The sequence below is a fragment of the Ranitomeya imitator genome, chromosome 3 (genome assembly GCF_032444005.1).
Source record: "Ranitomeya imitator isolate aRanImi1 chromosome 3, aRanImi1.pri, whole genome shotgun sequence".
NCBI classification, from domain to species: Eukaryota; Metazoa; Chordata; class Amphibia; order Anura; family Dendrobatidae; genus Ranitomeya; species Ranitomeya imitator.
This window is the reverse complement of record NC_091284.1, coordinates 574380155-574405031: the sequence shown is the minus strand read 5'-3', so window position 1 is coordinate 574405031 and position 24877 is coordinate 574380155. Positions and strand designations below refer to the sequence as shown.

The 24877-nt window shown below is 42.1% G+C and overlaps 1 protein-coding gene across 1 annotated transcript in view; it reads right to left on the bottom strand.

Moving 5' to 3' along the window:
• PCCA (propionyl-CoA carboxylase subunit alpha) overlaps nt 1–24877 on the bottom strand; it is a 791250-nt gene that overhangs the window by 457445 nt on the left and 308928 nt on the right. The window contains exon 12 of the mRNA XM_069757971.1: nt 15050–15200. Coding sequence (XP_069614072.1) covers nt 15050–15200 — 151 coding nt within the window. The remainder of the gene's footprint in view (nt 1–15049; nt 15201–24877) is intronic.

Genomic DNA, 24877 nt, shown 5'->3' with positions numbered 1-24877 from the left:
TCTCAATGCAAGCAATAAATAGCCAGGTCTTTCACCGGGAAGGAACAACCACGGGAAGGACAGCATCCAAAAAGAAAAACCACCTATGCCAAAACATGGTATCCATCCACACACAGCTGTTTCGGGGTATTTGCCCCTCATCAGTGTGGAGTAGGAAACTGGCTATTAGGAGCAGTGCCTAGTAAAAGGACTATAAAACATAAGGATGAATGACCTCGGGGAGATCAAACCATCCAACACCGCGGAGACACCATCACGTGTTTCTCAACGCAGTGATCCAAAACACCGCCCCCATCCCTTATGGGAAATATGCAGATGTATGTAGAAAAGCCGCGGAGACACCATCAAAAGTGCAATCCCACACTTGAGGCTGTGGGAGAGGGACCTCCTCCTGTCAGATGAACAGGGGATCAATCGATCGTGTCTCATTGTGGACACGATATATTGATGATATCTTCTTCATCTGGCAGGGACGTCCGTCGACCTTGGGCAATATATGTCTTGATTGAATGACAACGACCTGAATATCCATCTCACATTTGTATCTGATGCTGAGACTTTTGGATGTTACGAGAGGCCCTATGGGGATCATAAATACTGATATTTTCCGCAAAAAAACATCAACAAATACTTTATTACATGCCTCCTCCGGACATCCAGTGCATATGATTAGATCTATTTCGGTGGGGCAGTTCCTTCGACTCACGACGGATCTGCTCTACCGATTGTGACTTTGAAAAGAGAGATGATGAGTTAAGGAGACGATTCAGAGAACATGGCTATAGCGGTGGATCCATCAAAAGGGCCTACTTGAGAGCTAAACATACCACGCGTTAGCCTAATATATGGGACTTTGGGTCATCCAATGGGGGGGAAGTTGTAGCAAGTTGAGGTTTATCACCACCTATAGTGCTAAATCTGATCAGGTACGTCAGATATTACAAAAGGCTTGGCCTATACTGATGGTGGATTCTACCATCAAAAAGTTTCTCCCTGACCGGCCATCTTTGACATTTAGACGTGCGAGAAATCTTAGGGACCACTTGGTCCGTAGCCATTACGTTAGTCAACAACCCAGAACGTTCTTAGATTAATTTTCACCCAGGCCTGGTTGTAGTCCATGTGGCCATTGTGTCGCCTGCCCCAATGTGGAAAGGAGTAATTCTTTCCTCAACTCCAAGGGCACCAAATCCTACTCGATTAGACAGCATATCACATGTACTACAAGATATGTTATTTACCATGCTACGTTTCCTTGCGGACTGATATATGTAGGCCTTATCACTCGCCAGTTCAAAGTCCGCATTAGAGAGCATGTTTTGGGGATACAGGCGGCCTCTAGCCACACGGATGGATCTACACTTAAAACTTTGCCAAGGCATTTCAAGGAATATCATGGGTGTAATGCGACACTATTGAGGGTCAGGGGTATTGATGCTTTAAAGAATAACCCCTTTACCCCCAAGGGTGGTTTGCACGTTAATGACCGGGCCAATTTTTACAATTCTGACCACTGTCCCTTTGTGAGGTTATAACTCTGGAACGCTTCAACGGATCCCAGTGATTCTGACAATGTTTTCTCGTGACATATTGTACTTCATGACAATGGTAAAATTTGTTTGATATTACCTGCGTTTATTTGTGAAAAAAACGGAAATGTGGCGAAAATTTTGAAAATTTCGCAATTTTCCAACTTTGAATTTTTATGCAATTAAATCACAGAGATATGTCACACAAAATACTTAATAAGTAACGTTTCCCACATGTCTACTTTACATCAGCACAATTTTGGAACCAAAATTTTTTTTTGTTAGGGAGTTATAAGGGTTAAAAGTTGACCAGCAATTTCTCATTTCTACAACACCATTTTATTTTAGGGACCACATCTCATTTGAAGTCATTTTTAGGGGTCTATATGATAGAAAATACCCAAGTGTGACACCATTCTAAAAACTACACCCCTCAAGGTGCTCAAAACCATATTCAGGAAGTTTATTAACCCTTCTGGTGCTTCACAGGAATTTTTTGAATGTTTAAATAAAAATGAACATTAACTTTTTCTCACAAAAAATTTAATTCAGCTCCAATTTGTTTAATTTTACCAAGGGTAACAGGAGAAAATAGACCCCAAACATTGTTGTACAATTAGTCCTGAGCACAACAATACCCCACATGTGGGGGTAAACCACTGTTTGGACGCATGGCAGAGCTCGGAAGCGAAGGAGCGCCATTTGACTTTTCAATGAAAAATTGACTGGAATTGAGATGGGACGCCATGTTTCGTTTGGAGAGCCCCTGATGTGCCTAAACATTGAAACCCCCCACAAGTGACACCATTTTGGAAAGTGGACCCCTTAAGGAACTTATCTAGATGTGTGGTGAGCATTTTGACCCACCAAGTGCTTCACAGAAGTTTATAATGTAGAACCGTAAAAATAAAAAATCATATTTTTTCACAAAAATTAACTTTCCGCCCCCAATTTTTTATTTTCCCAAGGGTAAGAGAAGAAATTGGACCCCAAAAGTTGTTATACAATTTGTCCTGAGTACGCTGATACCCCATATGTGGGGGTAAACCACTGTTTGGGCGGATGGGAGAGCTCGGAAGGGAAGGAGCGCCGTTTGACTTTTCAATGCAAAATTGACAGGAATTGAGATGGGACGCCATGTTGCGTTTGGAGAGCCCCTGATGTGCCTAAACATTGAAACCCCCCACAAGTGACACCATTTTGGAAAGTAGACCCCTTAAGGAACTTATCTAGATGTGTGGTGAGCACTTTGACCCACCAAGTGCTTCACAGAAGTTTATAATGTAGAACCGTAAAAATAAAACAAAAAATTTTTCCCACAAAAATTATTTTTTTAGCCCCCAGTTTTGTATTTTCCCGAGGGTAACAGGAGAAAGTGGACCCCAAAATTTGTTGCCCAATTTGTCCTGAGTGCGATGATACACCATATGTGGGGGGAACCACTGTTTGGGCGCACGGGAGGGTTCGGAAGGGAAGGAGTGCCATTTGAATGCAGACTTAGATGGAATGGTCTGCAGGTGTCACATTGCGTTTGCAGAGCCCCTAATGTACCTAAACAGTAGAAACCCCCCACAAGTGACACCATTTTGGAAAGTAGACCCCCTAAGGAACTTATCTACATGTGTGTTGAGCACTTTGACCCACCAAGGGCTTCACAGAAGTTTATAATGGAGAACCGTAAAAATAAAACAAAAATTTTTTCCCACAAAAATTATTTTTTAGCCCCCAGTTTTGTATTTTCCCGAGGGTAACAGGAGAAATTGGACCCCAAAATTTGTAGTCCAATTTGTTCTGAGTGCGCTGATACCCCATATGTGGGGGAGAACCACTGTTTGGGCGCATGGGAGGGCTTGGAAGGGAAGGAGCTCAATTTGGAATGCAGGCTTAGATGGAATGGTCTGCAGGTGTCACATTGCATTTGCAGAGCCCCTAATTTACCAAAACAGTAGAAACCCCCCACAAGTGACACCATTTTGGAAACTAGACCCCTTAAGGAACTCATCTAGATGTGTTGTGAGAGCGTTGAACCCCCAAGTGTTTCACTACAGTTTGTAACGCAGAGCCGTGAAAATTGAAAAAAAAAATCTTTCCCCCAAAAATTATTTTTTAGCCCCCAGTTTTGTATTTTCCCGAGGGTAAGAGGAGAAATTTGACCCCAAAAGTTGTTGTCCAATTTGTCCTGAGTACGCTGATACCCCATATGTTGGGGGGAACCACCGTTTGGGCGCATGGGAGGGCTCGGAAGGGAAGGAGTGCCATTTGGAATGCAGACTTAGATGGAATGATCTGCAGGCGTCACATTGCATTTGCAGAACCCCTAATGTACCTAAACAGTAGAAATCCCCCACAAGTGACCCCATATTGGAAACTAGACCCCCATGGAACTTATCTAGATGTGTTGTGAGAACTTTGAACCCCCAAGTGTTTCACTACAGTTTATAACACAGAGCCGTGAAAATAAAAAATCTTTTTGTTTTCCCACAAAAATTATTTTTTAGCCCCCAGTTTTGTATTTTCCCAAGGGTAACAGGAGAAATTGGACCCCAAAAGTTGTTGTCCTATTTGTCCTGAGTACGCTGATACCCCATATGTTGGGGTAAACCCCTGTTTGGGCACATGGGAGAGCTCGGAAGGGAAGGAGCACTGTTTTACTTTTTCAACGCAGAATTGGCTGGAATTGAGATCGGACGCCATGTCGCGTTTGGAGAGCCCCTGATGTGCCTAAACAGTGGAAACCCCCAATTATAACTGAAACCCTAATCCAAACACACCCCTAACCCTAATCCCAACAGTAACCCTAACCACACCTCTAACCCTGACACACACCTAACCCTAATCCCAACCCTATTCCCAACTGTAAATGTAATCTAAACCCTAACCGTAACTTTAGCCCCAACCCTAACTGTAGCCTTAACCCTAGCCCCAACCCTAACTTTAGCCCCAACCCAAACTGTAGCCTTAACCATAGCCCTAACCATAGCCCTAACCCTAGCCCTAACCCTAGCCCTAGCCCTAACCCTAGCCCTAACCCTAGCCCTAACCCTAACCCTAGCCCTAACCCTAACCCTAACCCTAGCCCTAGCCCTAACCCTAGCCCTAATGGAAAAATGGAAATAAATACATTTTTTTAATTTTTCCCTAACTAAGGGGGTGATGAAGGGGGGTTTGATTTACTTTTATAGCGGGTTTTTTAGCGGATTTTTATGATTGGCAGCCGTCACACACTGAAAGACGCTTTTTATTGCAAAAAATATTTTTTGCGTTACCACATTTTGAGAGCTATAATTTTTCCATATTTTGGTTCACAGAGTCATGTGAGGTCTTGTTTTTTGCGGGACGAGTTGACGTTTTTATTGGTAACATTTTCGGGCACGTTACATTTTTTGATCGCTTTTTATTCCGATTATTGCGAGGCAGAATGACCAAAAACCAGCTATTCATGAATTTCTATTGGGGGAGGCGTTTATACCGTTCCGCGTTTGGTAAAATTGATAAAGCAGTTTTATTCTTCGGGTCAGTACGATTACAGCGACACCTCATTTATATCATTTTTTTATGTTTTGGCGCTTTTATACGATAAAAGCTATTTTATAGAAAAAATAATTATTTTGGCATCGCTTTATTCTCAGGACTATAACTTTTTTTTTTTTTTTGCTGATGATGCTGTTTGGCGGCTCGTTTTTTGCGGGACAAGATGACGTTTTCAGCAGTACCATGGTTATTTATGTCCGTCGTTTTGATCGCGTGTTATTCCACTTTTTGTTCGGCGGTATGATAATAAAGCGTTGTTTTTTGCCTCGTTTTTTTTTTTTTTCTTACGGTGTTTACTGAAGGGGTTAACTAGTGGGCCATTTTATAGGTCGGGCCGTTATGGACGCGGCGATACTAAATATGTGTACTTTTATTGTTTTTTTTTTTATTTAGATAAAGAAATGTATTTAGGGGAATAATATTTTTTTTTTTTTTTCATTATTTAGGAATATTTTTTTTTATTTTTTTTTTTTTTACACATTTTGAAATTTTTTTTTTTTACTTTTTTACATTGTCCCAGGGGGGGACATCACAGATCAGTGATCTGACAGTGTGCACAGCACTCTGTCAGATCACTGATCTGACATGCAGCACTGCAGCCTTCACAGTGCCTGCTCTGAGCAGGCTCTGTGAAGCCACCTCCCTCCCTGCAGGACCCGGATCCGCGGCCATCTTGGATCCGGGGCTGGAGGAAGCAGGGAGGGAGGTGAGACCCTCGCAGCAACGCGATCACATCGCGTTGCTGCGGGGGGCTCAGGGAAGCCCGCTGGGAGCCCCCTCCCTGCACGGTGCTTCCCAGCACCGCCGGCACATCGCGATCATCTTTGATCGCGGTGTGCCAGGGGTTAATGTGCCGGGGGCGGTCCGTGACCGCTCCTGGCACATAGTGCCGGATGTCAGCTGCGATAAACAGCTGACACCCGGCCGCGATCGGCGGCGCTCCCCCCGTGAGCGCCGCCGATCGCGCTGGACGTACTATCCCGTCCGTGGTCATGGGGGCCCACCCCACCTCGACGGGATAGTACGTCCCATGTCAGAAAGGGGTTAACATCAGGGGTGGACAGCTATCCAAACGACTTGCCAAACTTGAGACCCAATGGATATGGCGTCTCCAAACTGTTCACCCAGATGGACTTAATGAAAATTTGTCATTTGCCCCATATTTGTAATCCACTGCTTGCTGTTCTCCTCTCCCTAGTGCGTATCTTTCACATATTTGTGTTTTATTTGATTTTAATGGATTTTATTTTCTTTTAGCATTTTGGACCATTATACGTGATAGCCGGAGATTATCGCGGTGAATGAAATATGAGGATGACATCTTTATGGACTATAATCAAGGGCTTTTGAAGATGATACGACTGAAATCATAGGGGTACATATGTGGTTGGGAAATGGCCCCTGTATATATGGAATGGGATATATTTCTTTGAGGACTACAACAGTGGTATTCACATATTTGGGGGCATGCATGTGTCGTTTCAGACATGTTGTATATATGATATTTAATCTGAATTATATTATGAGCTGTTTACCTATGTATATATTTGTACTTGATTATATAAAGGCATGTGTGTATTATATATGTATTCCCTCATATATATGTGTGGGTCACTTATAGGTCGGATATTTTGGCCCACTATGTATATGGGTAGTTTTTAGGTTTCTACCTGTTTACTTGTGCGCCTTTACATATGCTGCACCTTTTTATGTTAGCAGGTGCTGTTTCTCTTCATTATGTGGGGTTGTGATATTTATTCTGTACCTGGTGTTAGAGAATGCTGCATAAGTCCCTATTTGTGCCATTAGTTTTTGTACCGAATAGCCGAATAGTGATATGTCCATTTTAAATACCTTTCTATTGTATTTATCTTCATATTTCTTTAGAGGGACTGGGGCTGGGAGAGATATATATTTATTTGTATTTTAAATCTCTGCCAAGATTGCCACAATGAGCGACTTATATATGTTTGTCCACTGTCTACAACAAGATGGCCGCGGTCTGCGAACTGCGCATGCCCAAATACAGTTAGGGCCAGAAATATTTGGACAGTGACACAAGTTTTGTTATTTTAGCTGTTTACAAAAACATGTTCAGAAATACAATTATATATATAATATGGGCTGAAAGTGCACACTCCCAGCTGCAATATGATAGTTTCCACATCCAAATCGGAGAAAGGGTTTAGGAATCATAGCTCTGTAATGCATAGCGTCCTCTTTTTCAAGGGACCAAAAGTAATTGGACAATGGACTCTAAGGGCTGCAATTAACTCTGAAGGCGTCTCCCTCGTTAACCTGTAATCAATGAAGTAGTTAAAAGGTCAGGGGTGGATTCCAGGTGTGTGGTTTTGCATTTGGAAGCTATTGCTGTGAGCAGACAACATGCGGTCAAAGGAACTCTCAATTGAGGTGAAGCAGAACATCCTGAGGCTGAAAAAAAAAAAATCCATCAGAGAGATAGCAGACATGCTTGGAGTAGCAAAATCAACAGTTGGGTACATTCTGAGAAAAAAGGAATTGACTGGTGAGCTTGGGAACTCAAAAAGGCCTGGGCGTCCACGGATGACAACAGTGGTGGATGATCGCCGCATACTTAATTTGGTGAAGAAGAACCCGTTCACAACATCAACTGAAGTCCAGAACACTCTCAGTGAAGTAGGTGTATCTGTCTCTAAGTCAACAGTAAAGAGAAGACTCCATGACAGTAAATACAAAGGGTTCACATCTAGATGCAAACCATTCATCAATACCAAAAATAGACAGGCCAGAGTTAAATTTGCAGAAAAACACCTCAAGAAGCCTGCTCAGTTCTGGAAAAGTATTCTTTGGACAGATGAGACAAAGATCAACCTGTACCAGAATGATGGGAAGAAAAAAGTTTGGAGAAGAAAGGGAACGGCACATGATCCAAGGCACACCACATCCTCTGTAAAACATGGTGGAGGCAACGTGATGGCATGGGCATGCATGGCTTTCAATGGCACTGGGTCACTTGTGTTTATTGATGACATAAGAGCAGACAAGAGTAGCCGGATGAATTCTGAAGTGTACCGGGATATACTTTCAGCCCAGATTCAGCCAAATGCTGCAAAGTTGATTGGACGGCGCTTCATAGTACAGATGGACAATGACCCCAAGCATACAGCCAAAGCTACCCAGGAGTTCATGAGTGCCAAAAAGTGGAACATTCTGCAATGGCCAAGTCAATCTCCAGATATAAACCCAATTGAGCATGCATTTCACTTGCTCAAATCCAGACTTAAGACGGAAAGACCCACAAACAAGCAAGACCTGAAGGCTGCGGCTGTAAAGGCCTGGCAAAGCATTAAGAAGGAGGAAACCCAGCGTTTGCCTCCAAAGGATTTGCAACAAAATATTGAAAATAAAAATATTTTGTTTGGGTTATGTTTATTTGTCCAATTACTTTTGACCTCCTAAAATGTGGAGTGTTTGTAAAGAAATGTGTACAATTCCTACATTTTCTATCAGATATTTTTGTTCAACCCTTCAAATTAAACGTTACAATCTGCACTTGAATTCTGTTGTAGAGGTTTCATTTCAAATCCAATGTGGTGGCATGCAGAGCCCAACTCGCGAAAATTGTGTCACTGTCCAAATATTTCTGGCCCTAACTGTATAAGTCTATACCAACATGGCCGCATAGTTCCATCTGCGCATGTTTGCCTGAGTCTTTACCAAGATGGCGGCGTAGTTACTTAATTTCACATAACATGTACGTAACTTCCGGCCTTGGATACCGCGGTGCCGCTGCCTTAGGATCACATGGGGTCCCTGTGTTTCCGGGTTATGCGGTCGTGCGGGCCAGCGACCACTAGTCACGATATTTGGTGCAAATACTTCCGGCTTTGTGAGTATAAATTTTAATCCAGCTAGACATTTACACACCCCTTGAGAAAGGCATTTGCTGAAATGCGCGTCGGGGGGACGGGTGCTTGATGCATACACATCTCTGCTACTTAACCATTGGTATGTATATACTTTCTCTGTTGACATCTCAGGTTGGCATTGCAGTTGATTGTGGATACTTAGCCTTTTTGATATTTACTATACACCAATGCTGCCATGATTTATAGCATATGATATAGGTGTGTGCACTTTTTCTGTCCGACTGTACGTGCTGTTGATGGCACGGGGGGATTTCCCATTTTGCTGCTTTATACCTGTTATGATTTAATAAAGTTTTTGTATATTTCTATATATTTGGACTTATGACTGCGTTTTTCTGGATCTTCTGTTCTTCATTCTCTATTGCTAGACTATTTATAATCCACAAAACTATTTGTTGTAAGAAAAGCATCAAGTACTTTTTAATAAACGCTGTTAAAGTATCTGCATTCCAGAGTCTGACTGCTCTAACTGTAAAGAACCCTATCCTATTTAACTGCCAGAATCGCCTTTCCTCCACACATAATGAATATTCTCTGGTCTTTGGAAGGAATAAGTCATGTGCCAATCCTTTGTTTTGACCACACATGTGCTTATGCATTTAAATGAGATCTACCTTAACCTCTTTCTGACCTCGGACGGGATCGTACGTCCGAGGTCAGATACCGCGCTTTGATGCAGGGCTCCGGCGGGGAGACCGCAACAAAGAAGGGACATGTCTGCTGTTTTGAACAACGCTGCTCGCTGCTAATGATCGCTGCTATGTAGCAGAGCCGATCGAGTGGTGCCAGCTTCCAGCCTCCTATGGAGGTTATTGAAGCATGGCAAAAGTAAAAAAAAAATGTGAAAAAAAAAAAGTTTAAATCACCCCCCTTTTGCCTCATTCAAAATAAATCAATAATAAAAAAAATCAAACCTACACATATTTGGTATCAGCGCGTTCAGAATCGCTCGATCTATCAATAAAAAAAAAAGGATTGACCTGAACGCTAAACGGCGTAGCGAGAAAAAAAAATCGAAACGCCAGAATTGTTTTTGTGGTCACTGCGACATTGCATTAAAATGGGCGATCAAAAGAACGTATCTGCACCAAAATGCTATCATTAAAAACGTCAGCTCAGCACGCAAAAAATAAACCCTCACCCGACCCTAGATCACAAAAAATAGAGATGCTACGGGTATTCGAAAATGGCGCAATTTTTTTTTTTTTTTTTAGCATTTAGTGAACCTAGTAAAAAAAAGCCAATTAAAACACAAGTGTGGGATTGCACTTTTTTTTGCAATTTCCCCGCACTTGGAATTTTTTTCCCGTTTTCTAGTACACGACATGCTAAAACCAATGATGTCGTTCAAAAGTACAACTTGTTTCACAAAAAATAAGCCCTCACATGGCCATATTGAAGGAAAAATAAAAAAAGTTATGGCTCTGGGAAGAAGGGGAGCAAAAAACTAACACAGAAAAATGGAAAATTCCAAATCATGAAGGGGTCACCAGTCACTTTATGAGGTTGTAACTCTGGAACGCTTTAACGGATCCCACTGATTCTGAGACTGTTTTTTCAAGACATATTGTACTTCTTGTCAGTGGCAAAAATTCTTCGATATTACTAGCGTTTATTTATGAAAAAAACAGCAATATGGCCATTTTCAAATTTTCAATTTTTATGCCCTTAAATTAGAGAGATATGTCACACAAAAAAAACTTAATAAATAACATTTCCCACATGTGTACCTTACATCAGCACAATTTTGGAAACAATTTTTATTTTGTTAGGAAGTTATAAGAGTTAAAAGTTGACCAGAGTTTTCTCATTTTTACAACAAAATTTACAAAACCATTTTTTTTTAGGGACCACCTCACATTTAAAGTCACTTTGAGGGGTGTACATGACAGAAAATACACAAAAGTGACAACATTCTAAAAACTGAACCTCTCGAGGTGCTTAAAACCACATTCAAGAAGTTAATTAATAGTGATGAGCGAGTATACTTGGTGCTCAGGTTTTCACGAGCACGCTCGGGTGGTCTCTGAGTATTTGTGAGTGCTCAGAGATTTAGTTTTTGTTGACACAGCTGCATGATTTACAGCTGCTAGACAGCTTGAATACATGTGGGGATTCTCTAGCAACCAGGCAACCCCCACATGTACTCAGGCTGGCTAGCAGCCGTAAATCATGCAGCTGCATAGACCAAAACTAAATCTCTCACAAATACTCAGAGACCACCTGAGCGAGCGCGCTCGGGAGAATCTGAGCAACGAGTATACTCCCTCATCACTATTAATTAACCCTTTACGTGCTTCACAGGAACTGAAGCAATGTGGAAGGAAAAAATTAACATTTAACTTTTTTCGCAAACATTTTATTTCAGAACCATATTTCTTTATTTTCACAAATTTAAAAAGAGAAAATGAACCACAAAATTTGTTGTGCGATTTCTCCTAAATACGCCGATACCCAATATGTGGGGGTAAACTAATGTGTGGGCGCACAACCGAGCCCAGAAGGGAAGGAGCGCCATTTGACTTTTTCAATGCAGAATTGGCTGGAATTGAGATCGGACGCCATGAGCCCCTGATGTGCCTAAACAGTGGAAACCCCCCACAAGTGACACCATTTTGGAAACTAGACCCCACAAGGAGCTTATCTAGATGTGTGGTGAGCAATTTGAACCCCAAGTGCTTCACAGAAGTTTATAACGTAGAGCCGTGAAAATAAAAAAATAATCATTTTTTCCACAAAAACGATATTTTCATAACAAAATTTTTATTTTCAGAAGGGTAACAGGAGAAATTAGCACCCCAAAGTTGTTGTGCAATTTGTCCTGAGTATGCCAATACCTCGTATGTGGGTGTAAACCACTGTTTGGGCGAAAGCAGAGCTTGGAAGCGAAGGAGCACCATTTGACTTTTTGAAAGCAAAATTGTCTGGAATAAATGGGGGTGTCATGTTGCATTTGGAGATTCCCTGATGTACCTAAACAGTGGAAACCCCCCCAATTCTAACTCCAACCCCAATTCCAATCCCAACCCCCACACACCCCTAACCCTAATCCCAATCCTAACCACAACCCTATCCCCAACACACCCCTAACCCCAACCCCAACCACTAATCACAACCATAATCACAAACCTAACTCTAATACACCCCTAACCCTAATCCCAAACCGAACCCTAACTTTAGCCCCAACTTTAACCATAGTCCTAACCCTAATTTTAGCCCAAATCTAACCCTAATGGGAAAATGAAAATAAATAGTTTTTTTTTATTTTATTTTTCTCTAAGTAAGGGAGTGATAAAGGGGGTTAATTTACTATTTTTTTTATTTTGGTCACTGTGATATGGTCTATCACAGTGACCAAAATAAACCAAAAGGAAAAATCTCCCTATTGTTGCCGGGTGCTGGCTGGCAGATGCCGGCGGGCGCACTGCGCCCACCATTTTCTACCGGAAGCGGAGGCCTGGGGGACAGCACGGGAGGATGCCAGGGACAACGGAGGTAATGGGGGGGATTGGGGACCCTATTTATCTCTCCTCTGATGTGCGATCACATCAGAGGAGAGAGAAATTAAATGTCAAATTGCACTTTTTTGCGGTCGCCGTTATACGGTAAATAACAGCAATCGCAACCCCGGGGTCGGTAAAAACCGACCCAAATCATGTTCTCTGGGGTCTCGGCTACCCCCAGCAGCCGAGACCCCGGAGAAATTCTGAAACTGGGGGCGCTATACACTTTTTCCACAGCGCCGTTAATTAACGGCGCTGTGATTTAAGCACCCTTAACTAGCACTGTGAAAAGGCGTATCGGCAGTCATTAAGGGGTTAAGATGTTTTTTTTCTGAGCTAGACAAGCCTAATGTTCCAAACCTCACATCATATGAGAGGCCTTCCATCACTTGTAATAATCTAATTCCCGTTTTTTAAGTGGTTATATTCCGAATATCCTTTTTAAAGTGTGGAACCCAAACCCAAACCTGGCTTCCATGTTCAAGATGTAGCCTTACAAGTGATTTATAGAGGGGCAACTTAGGATCACAGGATTTTCTCTTTCTTTTTGTACACCCTAAAATCTTGTTTACTTTTACAGCTGCTTCTTGACATTGAGTACTACTGCACAGCTTACTTGTAACCAGAATACCCAAGTTCTTCTGATCAGTAGTCCCGAGTATACTCCTTGAAAAAGGCTCATTACGCCGAAACGTGCGTTGGGGTGGGTGCACGCTGTGGACCGTGGTCGATTTTTGCGCCTACGCAGGTAACTAACAGATGTTTACCTACATAACAGCGATTGTTGATGGTGTACTCTGTTTAGATAAACGTATTTTTTCTTCATTTGATATTAGTATTCCTGCTATGGCGTTTTGTAGGATTCCTTCGTTGGAACCTAGTTATTGTCTAGCCTTATTTTGGATGGTCCACATGCCTGTACCCCTGACCGTTTCATATTGCACATTGTGACCTGAGTGCTTTCATTCTTCCCTCCCTGGCTTTCTTTGAATACCCTGTTTTTATATGTATTTAATAAAGTATTATTTTTTATTATACTATGCTTGGGTATTGGATCGTTTATTTTCTATGGTTTAAGTATATCTTTGGTTAGCGATTATCCCGTAGTCTATCCTTTATGGCCCATGATTAATTTTGACTATATTTAATTCTGTTATTACTGTTATATGGGCATGCTCCTCATGAAGTTGTGGTTCTTCTCCTCTTCTTTTCTCCTATTTAATGTATATGTAGCAATAGGATTACTCAGTCCTAGGTACATTACGCTACACTTATCTGCACTAAGTCTCATTTGCCAAGTGTTTGCCCATTCAGTCATCTTATCTAGAATGTTTTGTAATATTGTGCTGTAAAGCTCAATTTTGTGCCATCAGCAAACACTGACACTTTATTAATGACCTTGTGGATATAATTGAGAGTAAAGAGAGCAAACAATCTATGCATGTTTTAAAAGAATGTGCTAGGAGACATCCTCATGAACATAGTACACAGTTGTAACAAACTATTCAACCCCATCGCAAATTGGTAGCAAAATTTTCAAACTTTGTGCAGTTTGCAAAAAAAAATAATAACACAAGAACAATTTAAATATCTCAACACAACTAATATAATAAGTGGCTTTTTCCAATTTAACACAAAAGGACACCCATTCTAAATTTTGCCAACATATTAAATAAGTAAAAAAAAAAATAAAAAAAATAAAAAGCATACATACCTACGGGACAGATGCTACTCATTCACTTCACTCCTTCTGAATGCTGTGTTCCCTATAGAATGTGTGACCATGTTTATATCACTGGAATGATACAGTCCAGCAGCAGCCACTGATCAGCTGCAACATCCACAGTTTCACCAGAGTGGACATTCCTGAGAAATCTCCAATATCAAATATTTTCTTTAGGGTTCAAGTCAATTGAGTATTATGGTCAATCCAAAGCCTACCAGGACTTTTTCTGAAACCAAGCCTTACCAGACTTTGAGCTATCCTTGGGATCACTGTTCTGTTGGGAGGTCCACTGACGCAGAAGCTATCTTCTTCACGCAAAGCCTGATTTCTCCTAGGACTTCCTGATACAGGCTATCGTGTGTGTCATGAGGAACAACACTATTTCTGGCCATTACATGACTTGTATCTTGCATTTTCATAATTTTTAAATTCTTCACGCTCTATCACTTAATTTAGAAATAACGCTAAGCTGATGGGAGAAGGCTAGCTGCTATGAGATCTGTCCTACAAAGCATAGTAAACAGAAGGATTCCTGCCATTCACAGAAGCAGCAGCATGGAGGATATTATACAACAGTACTTTGCTGTGTAGATGGCAATCAAACATTGTGGTTGTCGTAGAAAGATCAGCACCATCTCTCAGTGCTCCTCACTCTCTATAGAAGAATGTTTACATGTTGCTACTAAATCTAATTGTCAGTGAGGGAGGTTGAGTAATTTTGATTGCACCAGCACTGTGCATGCAGCTGCATACGGTATATGTACACCGTCAATGCAATGTGAAAAATTACAGTGATTTTTGTTTGCTAAAATGTGAAAAACGGTTTACCATATTTATCCAGCATTTTACCTGTAGTCTTGTGTTCATCTCCAAAAAGTAAAAATTCTTCTTGGAATCAACAAGAAACTCTACTGTTCCTGCAGAAGAATACTTCACAGCTTTGGCAAGAGCTACTGCTTGTTCCCCCATAGCTCTTCGAGTTCCGGGATCAAGAAATGTGCTGCAGGGAAAAAATAAAAATGCTTACATTTAATTTTACTGTTAAAGTTGCTGCTACAGAAAAATTCTAGTGGGCAAATGCAGAACAGCAAATTCTAAGGGCACAATTAAAAAAATAACCCAAACAAAACAAGATAAATCAATTGCTGTTACACAATATGCAGCTGGCATCTAAAAGGAATCTGCCAGTAAGATCTGGCCCATATATGGGCATGCAGGTCTTTGAAATGTAAATATATGGACACCTTGATATTTTTATCTGTTGCTGCATTTCAGAGTAATTAACACTTTCTAGCCATTGTATGGTTTCTGCCCATTATATGGTTTGTATTCTGCAGTTTTAATCTCTGCAGTATCTATTGCCAATTTTCAGTTGTCTCTGATTAAGTAGGAGGAGACCAGCTGTTATAATATCTCTATAATATAATATCTATAAGGCCTCTTTCATAGGTCCATGTTGCCAGTACATGTTGTATCCATTTTTTTCACGGATACAATAAGTACCCATTATAATCTATGCGGTTTTCCACATATTCATGTTTTTACACGGACCGTGTGTCCATACAAACCACAAGGAGACATGTCAGTTTTTCCTGGAAGCACAGATGACAAGGGCCAATACAAGTCTATGGGTATGTGAAAAACAAGTACAGCACTCGGATGGCATCCTTATGCTGTACAGGCTTAATTTTGAAAAGTATAGGAGTGGCTTTGTAATTTAAATAATTCTTTAAACATACTGGAAAAACACTGGGGGCAAACACTGACACACGGAAGAGACACTGACGGAAAATACGGATAGAATCAGTACCAGCTTTTAATGTACATGTGAAAGAGGTCTTATACACAGCATTCAGAAGCAACAGATGGATTCCTGTCCTTTCTCTGTTAAACACATGTTCAAAGCAGCGGCATGATGATGATTACTAAACTGTGTGGCTATGAATCCAGCTCTGGGCTAAGTAAATCATAATCCATGTCTTATCTCGCTGGCTCCACTTCATCACCTATTCCACTCGTTGTCGGGGTACCTCAGGGCTCAGTCCTTGGCCCCCTTCTTTTCTCTCTCTACACGGCCCCAATTGGGCAGACCATCAGCAGATTTGGCTTTCCATCTTTATGCTGATGAGACACAACTATACACGTCATCCTCTGACCTTACTCCCGCTGTACTACAGAATGCCAGTGACTGTCTGTCTGCAGTCTCCAACATCATGTTCGCCCTCTATCTGAAACTCATCCTCTCCAAAACTGAACTTCTGCTCCTGCCATCTACTAACCTCCCTAAAGCTGACATTGCCCTCTCCGTGGGTGGTACATAACACCCCGGCAGCAGGCGAGCTGTCTGGGTGTTATGTTTGACACCAGTCTCTCCTTCACATCCCATATACAATATCTTGCCGCTTACACCTAAACAACATCTCTAGAATCCGCCCTTTTCTCACCATAGAAACAACAAAAACCCTCACTGTCACCTTGATCCACTCCCACCTGGACTACTGCAACGCTCCATTAATTGGCCTTCCCGTTACTCGACTTTCCCCTCTCCAGGCTATCCTTAATGCAGCAGCCAGGGTTGTCCATCTGGCTAATCATTACTCGGACTCGTTCGCTCTTTGCCAGTCATTACACTGGCTGCTCATTCATTATAGGATCCAATTCAAAGTACTTGTTCTCACCCACAAAGCTCTCCACAGTGCGGCACCCCCTTACATCTCCTCCCTCATTTCTGTCTATCGACCTAGCCGATCGCTGAGCTCTGCAAACAATTTTCGACTAACCTCTGCACTAATCTGTACCTCCCACTCCCGATTCCAAGACTTCTCCTGTGCTGTGCCAATGCTCTGGAATGCTCTACCCCAAGATATTAGGACCATCCACAATTTGCACAGTTTTAGGCGCTCCCTCAAAACACATTTGTTCAGAGCGGCCTATCATGTTCACTAATCAAAGTCATTTTATGTATAAGTGTGCGAGTGTAGCCCATTCTCTACTTCCATCTATCCCCCACTCCCTCAAGTTGGCTGAACCATCATTGTAAATACATCATTGTAAATACACACCTGTACTTTGTATCTCCCCACCTCATTGTAGTTTGGAAGCTCTCACGTGCAGGGTCATCTTATTTATTTTATTGTTAACATTGTTACTTATGACTATTGTGTTTGAAACTGTTAAAGTGTAAAGCGCAGCAGAATATGTTGGCGCTATATAAATAAAGATTATTATTATTTTCTCACTCAGCTCTTAACTCCAATCACTGACCCCTTCTCACCTCAATAGTGTAGAAAATGCCCTGCTTACTAGACACCGCAATGTGCTGGCAGTTGTTGAGTGCTTGTTTTTTAAATGTGGATAAGTTCAGGAGCCGGACAGTACAGGGGAGGGAGGCCAGTCTTATAAGTGGAGAAAGAAACAGACTGTAATATATATGCTAGCCAATCAAAGTATCCTACATTTGGCTGTAGTACTGATTCCTACAAAGTTTGTTGAAGCAATTGTGATCCATTTAAAAAGGAACCGGTCATGTCCCCAAACAACAGTAACCTGAAGATATAGGGTTAATCTGCAGGTTAAAAGCAAAACAAAGCTGTCCATCCACAGCTGAAGGACTGTAGCCACTCCATGCACTCTTCGATTACTGAAAGCAGGCGCCTTCTGGGAGGAATAAAGTTAATTTCCTCTCAGTAGCCGGAATTTCAGTAAGGTGGAATGACAGCATTGGAATGCTATTAACCTGCAAGCTAACCCTAAATCTGTAGGCTAATAGAGTTTGGGGACATGACACATTTTGATTAATACCGTATGTTTATAAGGGCAGCACATAGGCTCAGTGGTTAGTATTGTGGCTTTGCAGCACTAGAGTTCTGAGTTCAAATCCCCCCCAATAACAACATCTGCAAGGAGTAAATCTATTTTCCCCATATTTGTGTGGTTTTTCATCTCACACTCCAAAGACAGAGAGGGAGGACTGGGTACTGAAGATTTGAGCCGTTGAGAATTGCTGCTGCGGTTGTGGAGATCACACTTAGCCTGAGGTTGATCATGAGACATTTGGATAAGGGAGGTTGTATTATTGTTATGGATGCTTAACAGTATATTCTACTTGCTTATAATATCCTCACTGATACTTCCACTTACAGATCACTTACAGCCGACCCCCACCTCTACTTTTAGATGTGCTCTATCAGCATTATTAAATGAGAGCTCATGTACAGTTCATATTACAAATAAAATGCAGAGATGTTTATTGCCAGATTATCGTCCCAATCTTTTACGGGTTTCCCAAAACCGACAAGGGCATTTTTCCTCCACTGTTACGCCCGATAATCTCAGGCGTGGAGTCCCTTAATGAGAATCTCAGCCAGCTAGATATCTGCTGAACCATTTAACCCCTTTACCCCCAAGGGTGGTTTGCACGTCAATGACCAGGCCAATTTTTACAATTCTGACCACTGTCCCTTTATGAGGTTATAACTCCGAAACGCTTCAACGGATCCAGGTGATTCTGACATTGTTTTCTCGTGACATATTGTACTTCATGATAGTGGTAAAATTTCTTTGATAGTACCTGCGTTTATTTGTGAAAAAAACGGAAATTTGGTGAAAATTTTGAAAATTTCGCAATTTTCAAACTTTGAATTTTTATGCAATTAAATCACAGAGATATGTCACACAAAATACTTAATAAGTAACATTTCCCACATGTCTCCTTTACATCAGCATAATTTTGGAACCAATTTTTTTTTTTGTTAGGGAGTTATAAGGGTTAAAAGTGAACCAGCAATTTCTCATTTTTACAACACCATTTTTTTTTAGGGACCACGTCTCATTTGAAGTCATTTTGAGGGGTCTATATGATAGAAAATGCCCAAGTGTGACACCATTCTAAAAACTGCACCCCTCAAGGTGCCCAAAACCACATTCAAGAAGTTTATTAACCCTTCAGGTGTTTAATAGGAATTTTTGGAATGTTTAAATAAAAATGAACATTTAACTTTTTTACACAAAAAATTTACTTCAGCTCCAATTTGTTTTATTTTACCAAGGGTAACAGGAGAAAATGGACCCCAAAAGTTGTTGTCCAATTTGTCCTGAGTACGCTGATACCCCATATGTGGCAGTAAACCACTGTTTGGGCGCATGGGAGAGCTCGGAAAGGAAGGAGCGCCGTTTGACTTTTCAATGCAAAATTGACAGGAATTGAGATGGGACGCCATGTTGCGTTTGGAGAGCCACTGATGTGCCTAAACATTGAAACCCCCCACAAGTGACACCATTTTGGAAAGTAGACCCCCTAAGGTACTTATCTGGATGTGTGGTGAGCACTTTGACCCACCAAGTGCTTCACAGAAGTTTATAATGCAGAACCGTAAAAATAAAAAATCATTTTTTCACAAAAATTATATTTTTGCCCCCAATTTTTTATTTTTCCAAGGGTAAGAGAAGAAATTGGACCTCAAAAGTTGTTGTCCAATTTGTCCTGAGTACGCTGATACCCCATATGTGGGGGTAAACCACTGTTTGGGCGGATGGGAGAGCTCGGAAGGGAAGGAGCGCCGTTTTACTTTTCAATGCAAAATTGACAGGAATTGAGATGGGACGCCATGTTGCGTTTGGAGAGCCACTGATGTGCCTAAACATTGAAACCCCCCACAAGTGACACCATTTTGGAAAGTAGACCCCCTAAGGAATTTATCTAGAGGTGTGGTGAGCACTTTGACCCACCAAGTGCTTCACAGAAGTTTATAATGCAGAACCGTAAAAATAAAAAATCATATTTTTTCACAAAAATTATATTTTTGCCCCCAATTTTTTATTTTTCCAAGGGTAAGAGAAGAAATTGGACCTCAAAAGTTGTTGTCCAATTTGTCCTAAGTACGCTGATACCCCATATGTGGGGGTAAACCACTGTTTGGGCGGATGGGAGAGCTCGGAAGGGAAGGAGCGCCGTTTGACTTTTCAATGCAAAATTGACAGGAATTGAGATGGGACGCCATGTTGCGTTTGGAGAGCCACTGATGTGCCTAAACATTGAAACCCCCCACAAGTGACACCATTTTGGAAAGTAGACCCCCTAAGGAACTTATCTGGATGTGTGGTGAGCACTTTGACGCACCAAGGGCTTCACAGAAGTTTATAATGCAGAGCCATAAAAATAAAACAAAATTTTTTTCCCACAAAAATTATTTTTTAGCCCCCAGTTTTGTATTTTTCCTAGGGTAACAGGAGAAATTGGACCCCAAAAGTTGTTGTCCAATTTGTCCTGAGTACACTGATACCCCATATGTGGGGGGGAACCACCGTTTGGGCGCATGGGAGGGCTCGGAAGGGAAGGAGCGCCATTTGGAATGCAGACTTAGATGGAATGGTCTGCAGGCGTCACATTGCGTTTGCAGAGCCCCTAATGTACCTAAACAGTAGAAACCCCCCACAAGTGACACCATTTTGGAAAGTAGACCCCCTAAGGAACTCATCTTGATGTGTTGTGAGAGCTTTGAACCCCCAAGTATTTCACTACAGTTTATAACGCAGAGCCGTGCAAATAAAAAATATTTTTTTTTCCACAAAAATTATATTTTAGCCCCCAGTTTTGTATTTTTCCAAGGTTAGCAGGAGAAATTGGACCCTAAATGTTGCTTTCCAATTTGTCCTGAGTACGCTGATACCCGATATGTGGGGGGGAACCACCGTTTGGGCGCATGGGAGGGCTCGGAAGGGAAGAAGCATCATTTGGAATGCAGACTTAGATGGATTGGTCTGCAGGCGTCACATTGCGTTTGCAGAGCCCCTAATGTACCTAAACAGTAGAAACCCCCCACAAGTGACCCCATATTGGAAACTAGACCCCTCAGTGAACTTATCTAGATGTGTTGTGAGAACTTTGAACCCCCAAGTGTTTCACTACAGTTTATAACACAGAGCCGTGAAAATAAAAAATCTTTTTGTTTTCCCACAAAAATTATTTTTTAGCCCCCAGTTTTGTATTTTCCCAAGGGTAACAGGAGAATTTGGTCCACAAAAGTTGTTGTCCAATTTGTCCTGAGTACGCTGATACCCCATATGTGAGGGTAAACCCCTGTTTGGGCACACAGGAGAGCTCGGAAGGGAAGGAGCACTGTTTTACTTTTTCAACGCAGAATTGGCTGGAATTGAGATCGGACGCCATGTCGTGTTTGGAGAGCCCCTGATGTGCCGAAACAGTGGAAACCCCCCAATTATAACTGAAACCCTAATCTAAACACACCCCTAACCCTAATTCCAACGGTAACCCTAACCACACCTCTAACCCTGACACACCCCTAACCCTAATCCCAACCCTATTCCCAACTGTAAATGGTATCTAAACCCTAACCCTAACTTTAGCCCCAACCCTAACTGTAGCCCTAACCCTAGCCCTAACCCTAGCCCTAACCCTAACCCTAGCCCTAACCCTAGCCCTAACCATAGCCATAGCCCTAGCCCTAACCCTAACCCTAGCCCTAACCCTAGCCCTAATGGGAAAATGGAAAAAAATACATTTTTTTTATTTTTCCCTAACTAAGGGGGTGATGAAGGGGGGTTTGATTTACTTTTATAGCGAGTTTTTAGCGGATTTTTATGATTGGCAGCCGTCACACACTGAAAGACCCTTTTTATTGCAAAAAATATTTTTTGCAATACCACATTTTGAGAGCTATAATTTTTCCATATTTTGGTCCACAGAGTCATGTGAGGTCTTGTTTTTTGCGGGACGAGTTGACGTTTTTATTGAAAACATTTTCGGGCACGTGACATTTTTTGATCGCTTTTTATTCCGATTTTTGTGAGGAAGAATGACCAAAAACCAGCTATTCATGAATTTCTATTGGGGGAGGCGTTTATACCGTTCCGCGTTTGGTAAAATTGATAAATCAGTTTTATTCTTCGGGTCAGTACATTTACAGCGATACCTCATTTATATCAATTTTTTATGGTTTGGCGCTTTTATACGATAAAAACTATTTTACAGAAAAAATAATTATTTTTGCATCGCTTTATTCTCAGGACTATAACTTTTTTATTTTTTTGCTGATGATGCTGTATGGCGGCTCGTTTTTTGCGGGACAATATGACGCTTTCAGCGGTACCATGGTTATTTATATCTGTCCTTTTGATCGCGTGTTATTCCACTTTTTGTTCGGCGGTATGATAATAAAGCGTTGTTTTTTGCCTCTTTTTTTTTTTTCTTACGGTGTTTACTGAAGGGGTTAACTAGTGGGACAGTTTTATAGGTCGGGTCGTTACGGACGCGGCGATACTAAATATGTGTACTTTTATTGTTTTTTTTTTTTATTTAGATGAAGAAATGTATTTATGGGAATAATATTTTTTTTTATTTTTTTCATTATTTTGGAATATTTTTTTTTTATTTTTTTTACACATTTGGAAATTTTTTTTTTAACTTTTTTACTTTGTTCCAGGGGGGGACATCACAGATCAGTGATCTGACAGTTTGCACAGCACTCTGTCAGATCACTGATCTGACATGCAGCGCTGCAGCCTTCACAGTGCCTGCTCTGAGCAGGCACTTGGTAAGCCACCTCCCTCCCTGCAGGACCCGGATCCGCGGCCATCTTGGATCCGGGGCTGGAGCAGGGAGGGAGGTGAGACCCTCGCAGCAACGCGATCACATCGCGTTGCTCCGGGGGTCTCAGGGAAGCCCGCAGGGAGCCCCCTCCCTGCGCGGTGCTTCCCTGCACCGCCGGCACATCGCGATCATCTTTGATCGCGGTGTGCCAGGGGTTAATGTGCCGGGGGCGGTCCGTGACCGCTCCTGGCACATAGTGCCGGATGTCAGCTGCGATAAGCAGCTGACACCCGGCCGCGACCGGCCGCGCTCCCCCCGTGAGCGCGGCCGATCGGCTATGACGTACTATCCCGTCCAGGGTCAGATAAGCCCAGGGCACCTCAACGGGATAGTACGTCTAAGGTCACAGAGGGGTTAAAATGGGAGAGATTTTTGCCATATTGGAAAATTGATCCACGAGTACAAAGATAACTGTATGACCTGAGGACAGAGGCAGATCAGTGATAAAGTCCATTGCAATGTGTCGCCAAGGAGCCGAGGGAACCGGAAGCGGATGCAATAGGCCAGAGGGTAAATGCCTAGGAACGTTGTTTTTTTGCACAGGACAGACAGGAAGCGGCGAAACTTCGGGAGTCTTGAGGAAGGGATGGCCACCAGTAGTACCGCAACACCAGAGAAAGGGTTTTCTTGAAATCTACATGGCCTGCCAGCTTGGAAGCATGACCCCAACGTAAAATTTGCTTCCTGTTGCGCTCTTGAACAAAAGTCTTACTCGGAGGCAATGAAGTCAAGGTAATGGGAACAACCGAGATGACCTTGCTTGGATATACGATATGAGACGGTTTCTCCTCAACATCAGCTGTCAGAAAGGTTCTGGATAGGGTGTCAGCTTTGAAGTTCTTATTGGCAAGACGGAAATGTAGCTGAAAAATCAAATCGGGCAAAAAACAGCGACCACCTAGCTTGCCGAGGATTAAGTCTCTGTGCAGAGCGGATGTATGCCAGATTCTTGTGGTCAGTGTAGATCTTAAAAGGATGAACAGCTCCTTCCTACAAATACCACCACTCATCCAACTCCAATTAGATAGCCAGCAACTCTCTGTCACCAATGGTATCGTTCCTTCAGCCGCGGAGGTCTTAGAAAAGAAGCTGCAGGTGACAAGCCGACCGGAGGAAGACCTCTGGGAACGAACCGCACCGGCTCCGATAGCAGAAGCATCCACCTCTAGAAATGAAGGGCTTGCTAATCTCTGGACGATGGAGAATGGAAGCTGTAGCAAAGGCTTGTTTCAAGGACTATAAGGTGTTTTCGGTCTCCGGGGACCAGGAGTGAGGGTTAGCTCCCTTGCGGATCAAAGCGGAGATGGAGCTGGACAGGGTAGAAAAGTGTGGGATAAACTGCCGGTAGTAATTAGCGAAACCTAGGAACCGTTGGATCGCCTTAACGCCTTGAGGACGCGGCCAGTTCAGCACGGCGGACACCCTTCCCGGATCCATATGTAGACCAGAGTCAGATATGATATACCCTAAGAACGGTAGGGACGACTGTTCAAAGACGCATTTTTCTAGCTTGGCATACAGACGATTTGCTCTAATGCTGTGTGCACACGTTGCTGTTTTTTCGCGGTTTTTCCCGATAAAAACGCTATAACACCGCAAAAAAAAAACGCATACAATAAGCATCCCATCATTTTGAATGAATTCCGCATGTTTTGTGCACATGATGCGTTTTTTCCGCGAAAAAAACGCATCGCGGTAAAAAACGCAGCATGTTCATTAATTTTGCAGATTTCCCACTACAAAATGCATTGGGAAATGTCCGGAAAAAAAACGCATCAAAAACGCAGCAAAAATGCATGCAGATTTCTTGCAGAAAATTTCAGGTTTTTCTCACAGGAAAGAAATATATCTTGGTACCGTGTTAGCCAGTGGATAGAAAAATATTTAGAATTTAGAGTCCTCAGTGGTTGATACCTTTTAATGGCTAACTGGTTTTTCTCAGGAATTTTCTGCGAGAAATCCTGAACGTGCGCACATAGCCTAAGACGTAAGAGGACTTGACGGACGTCTCCTCTGTGGGTAGAAAGATCTGGAGAAAATACGAGAATATCATCTAAGTACACCACCAC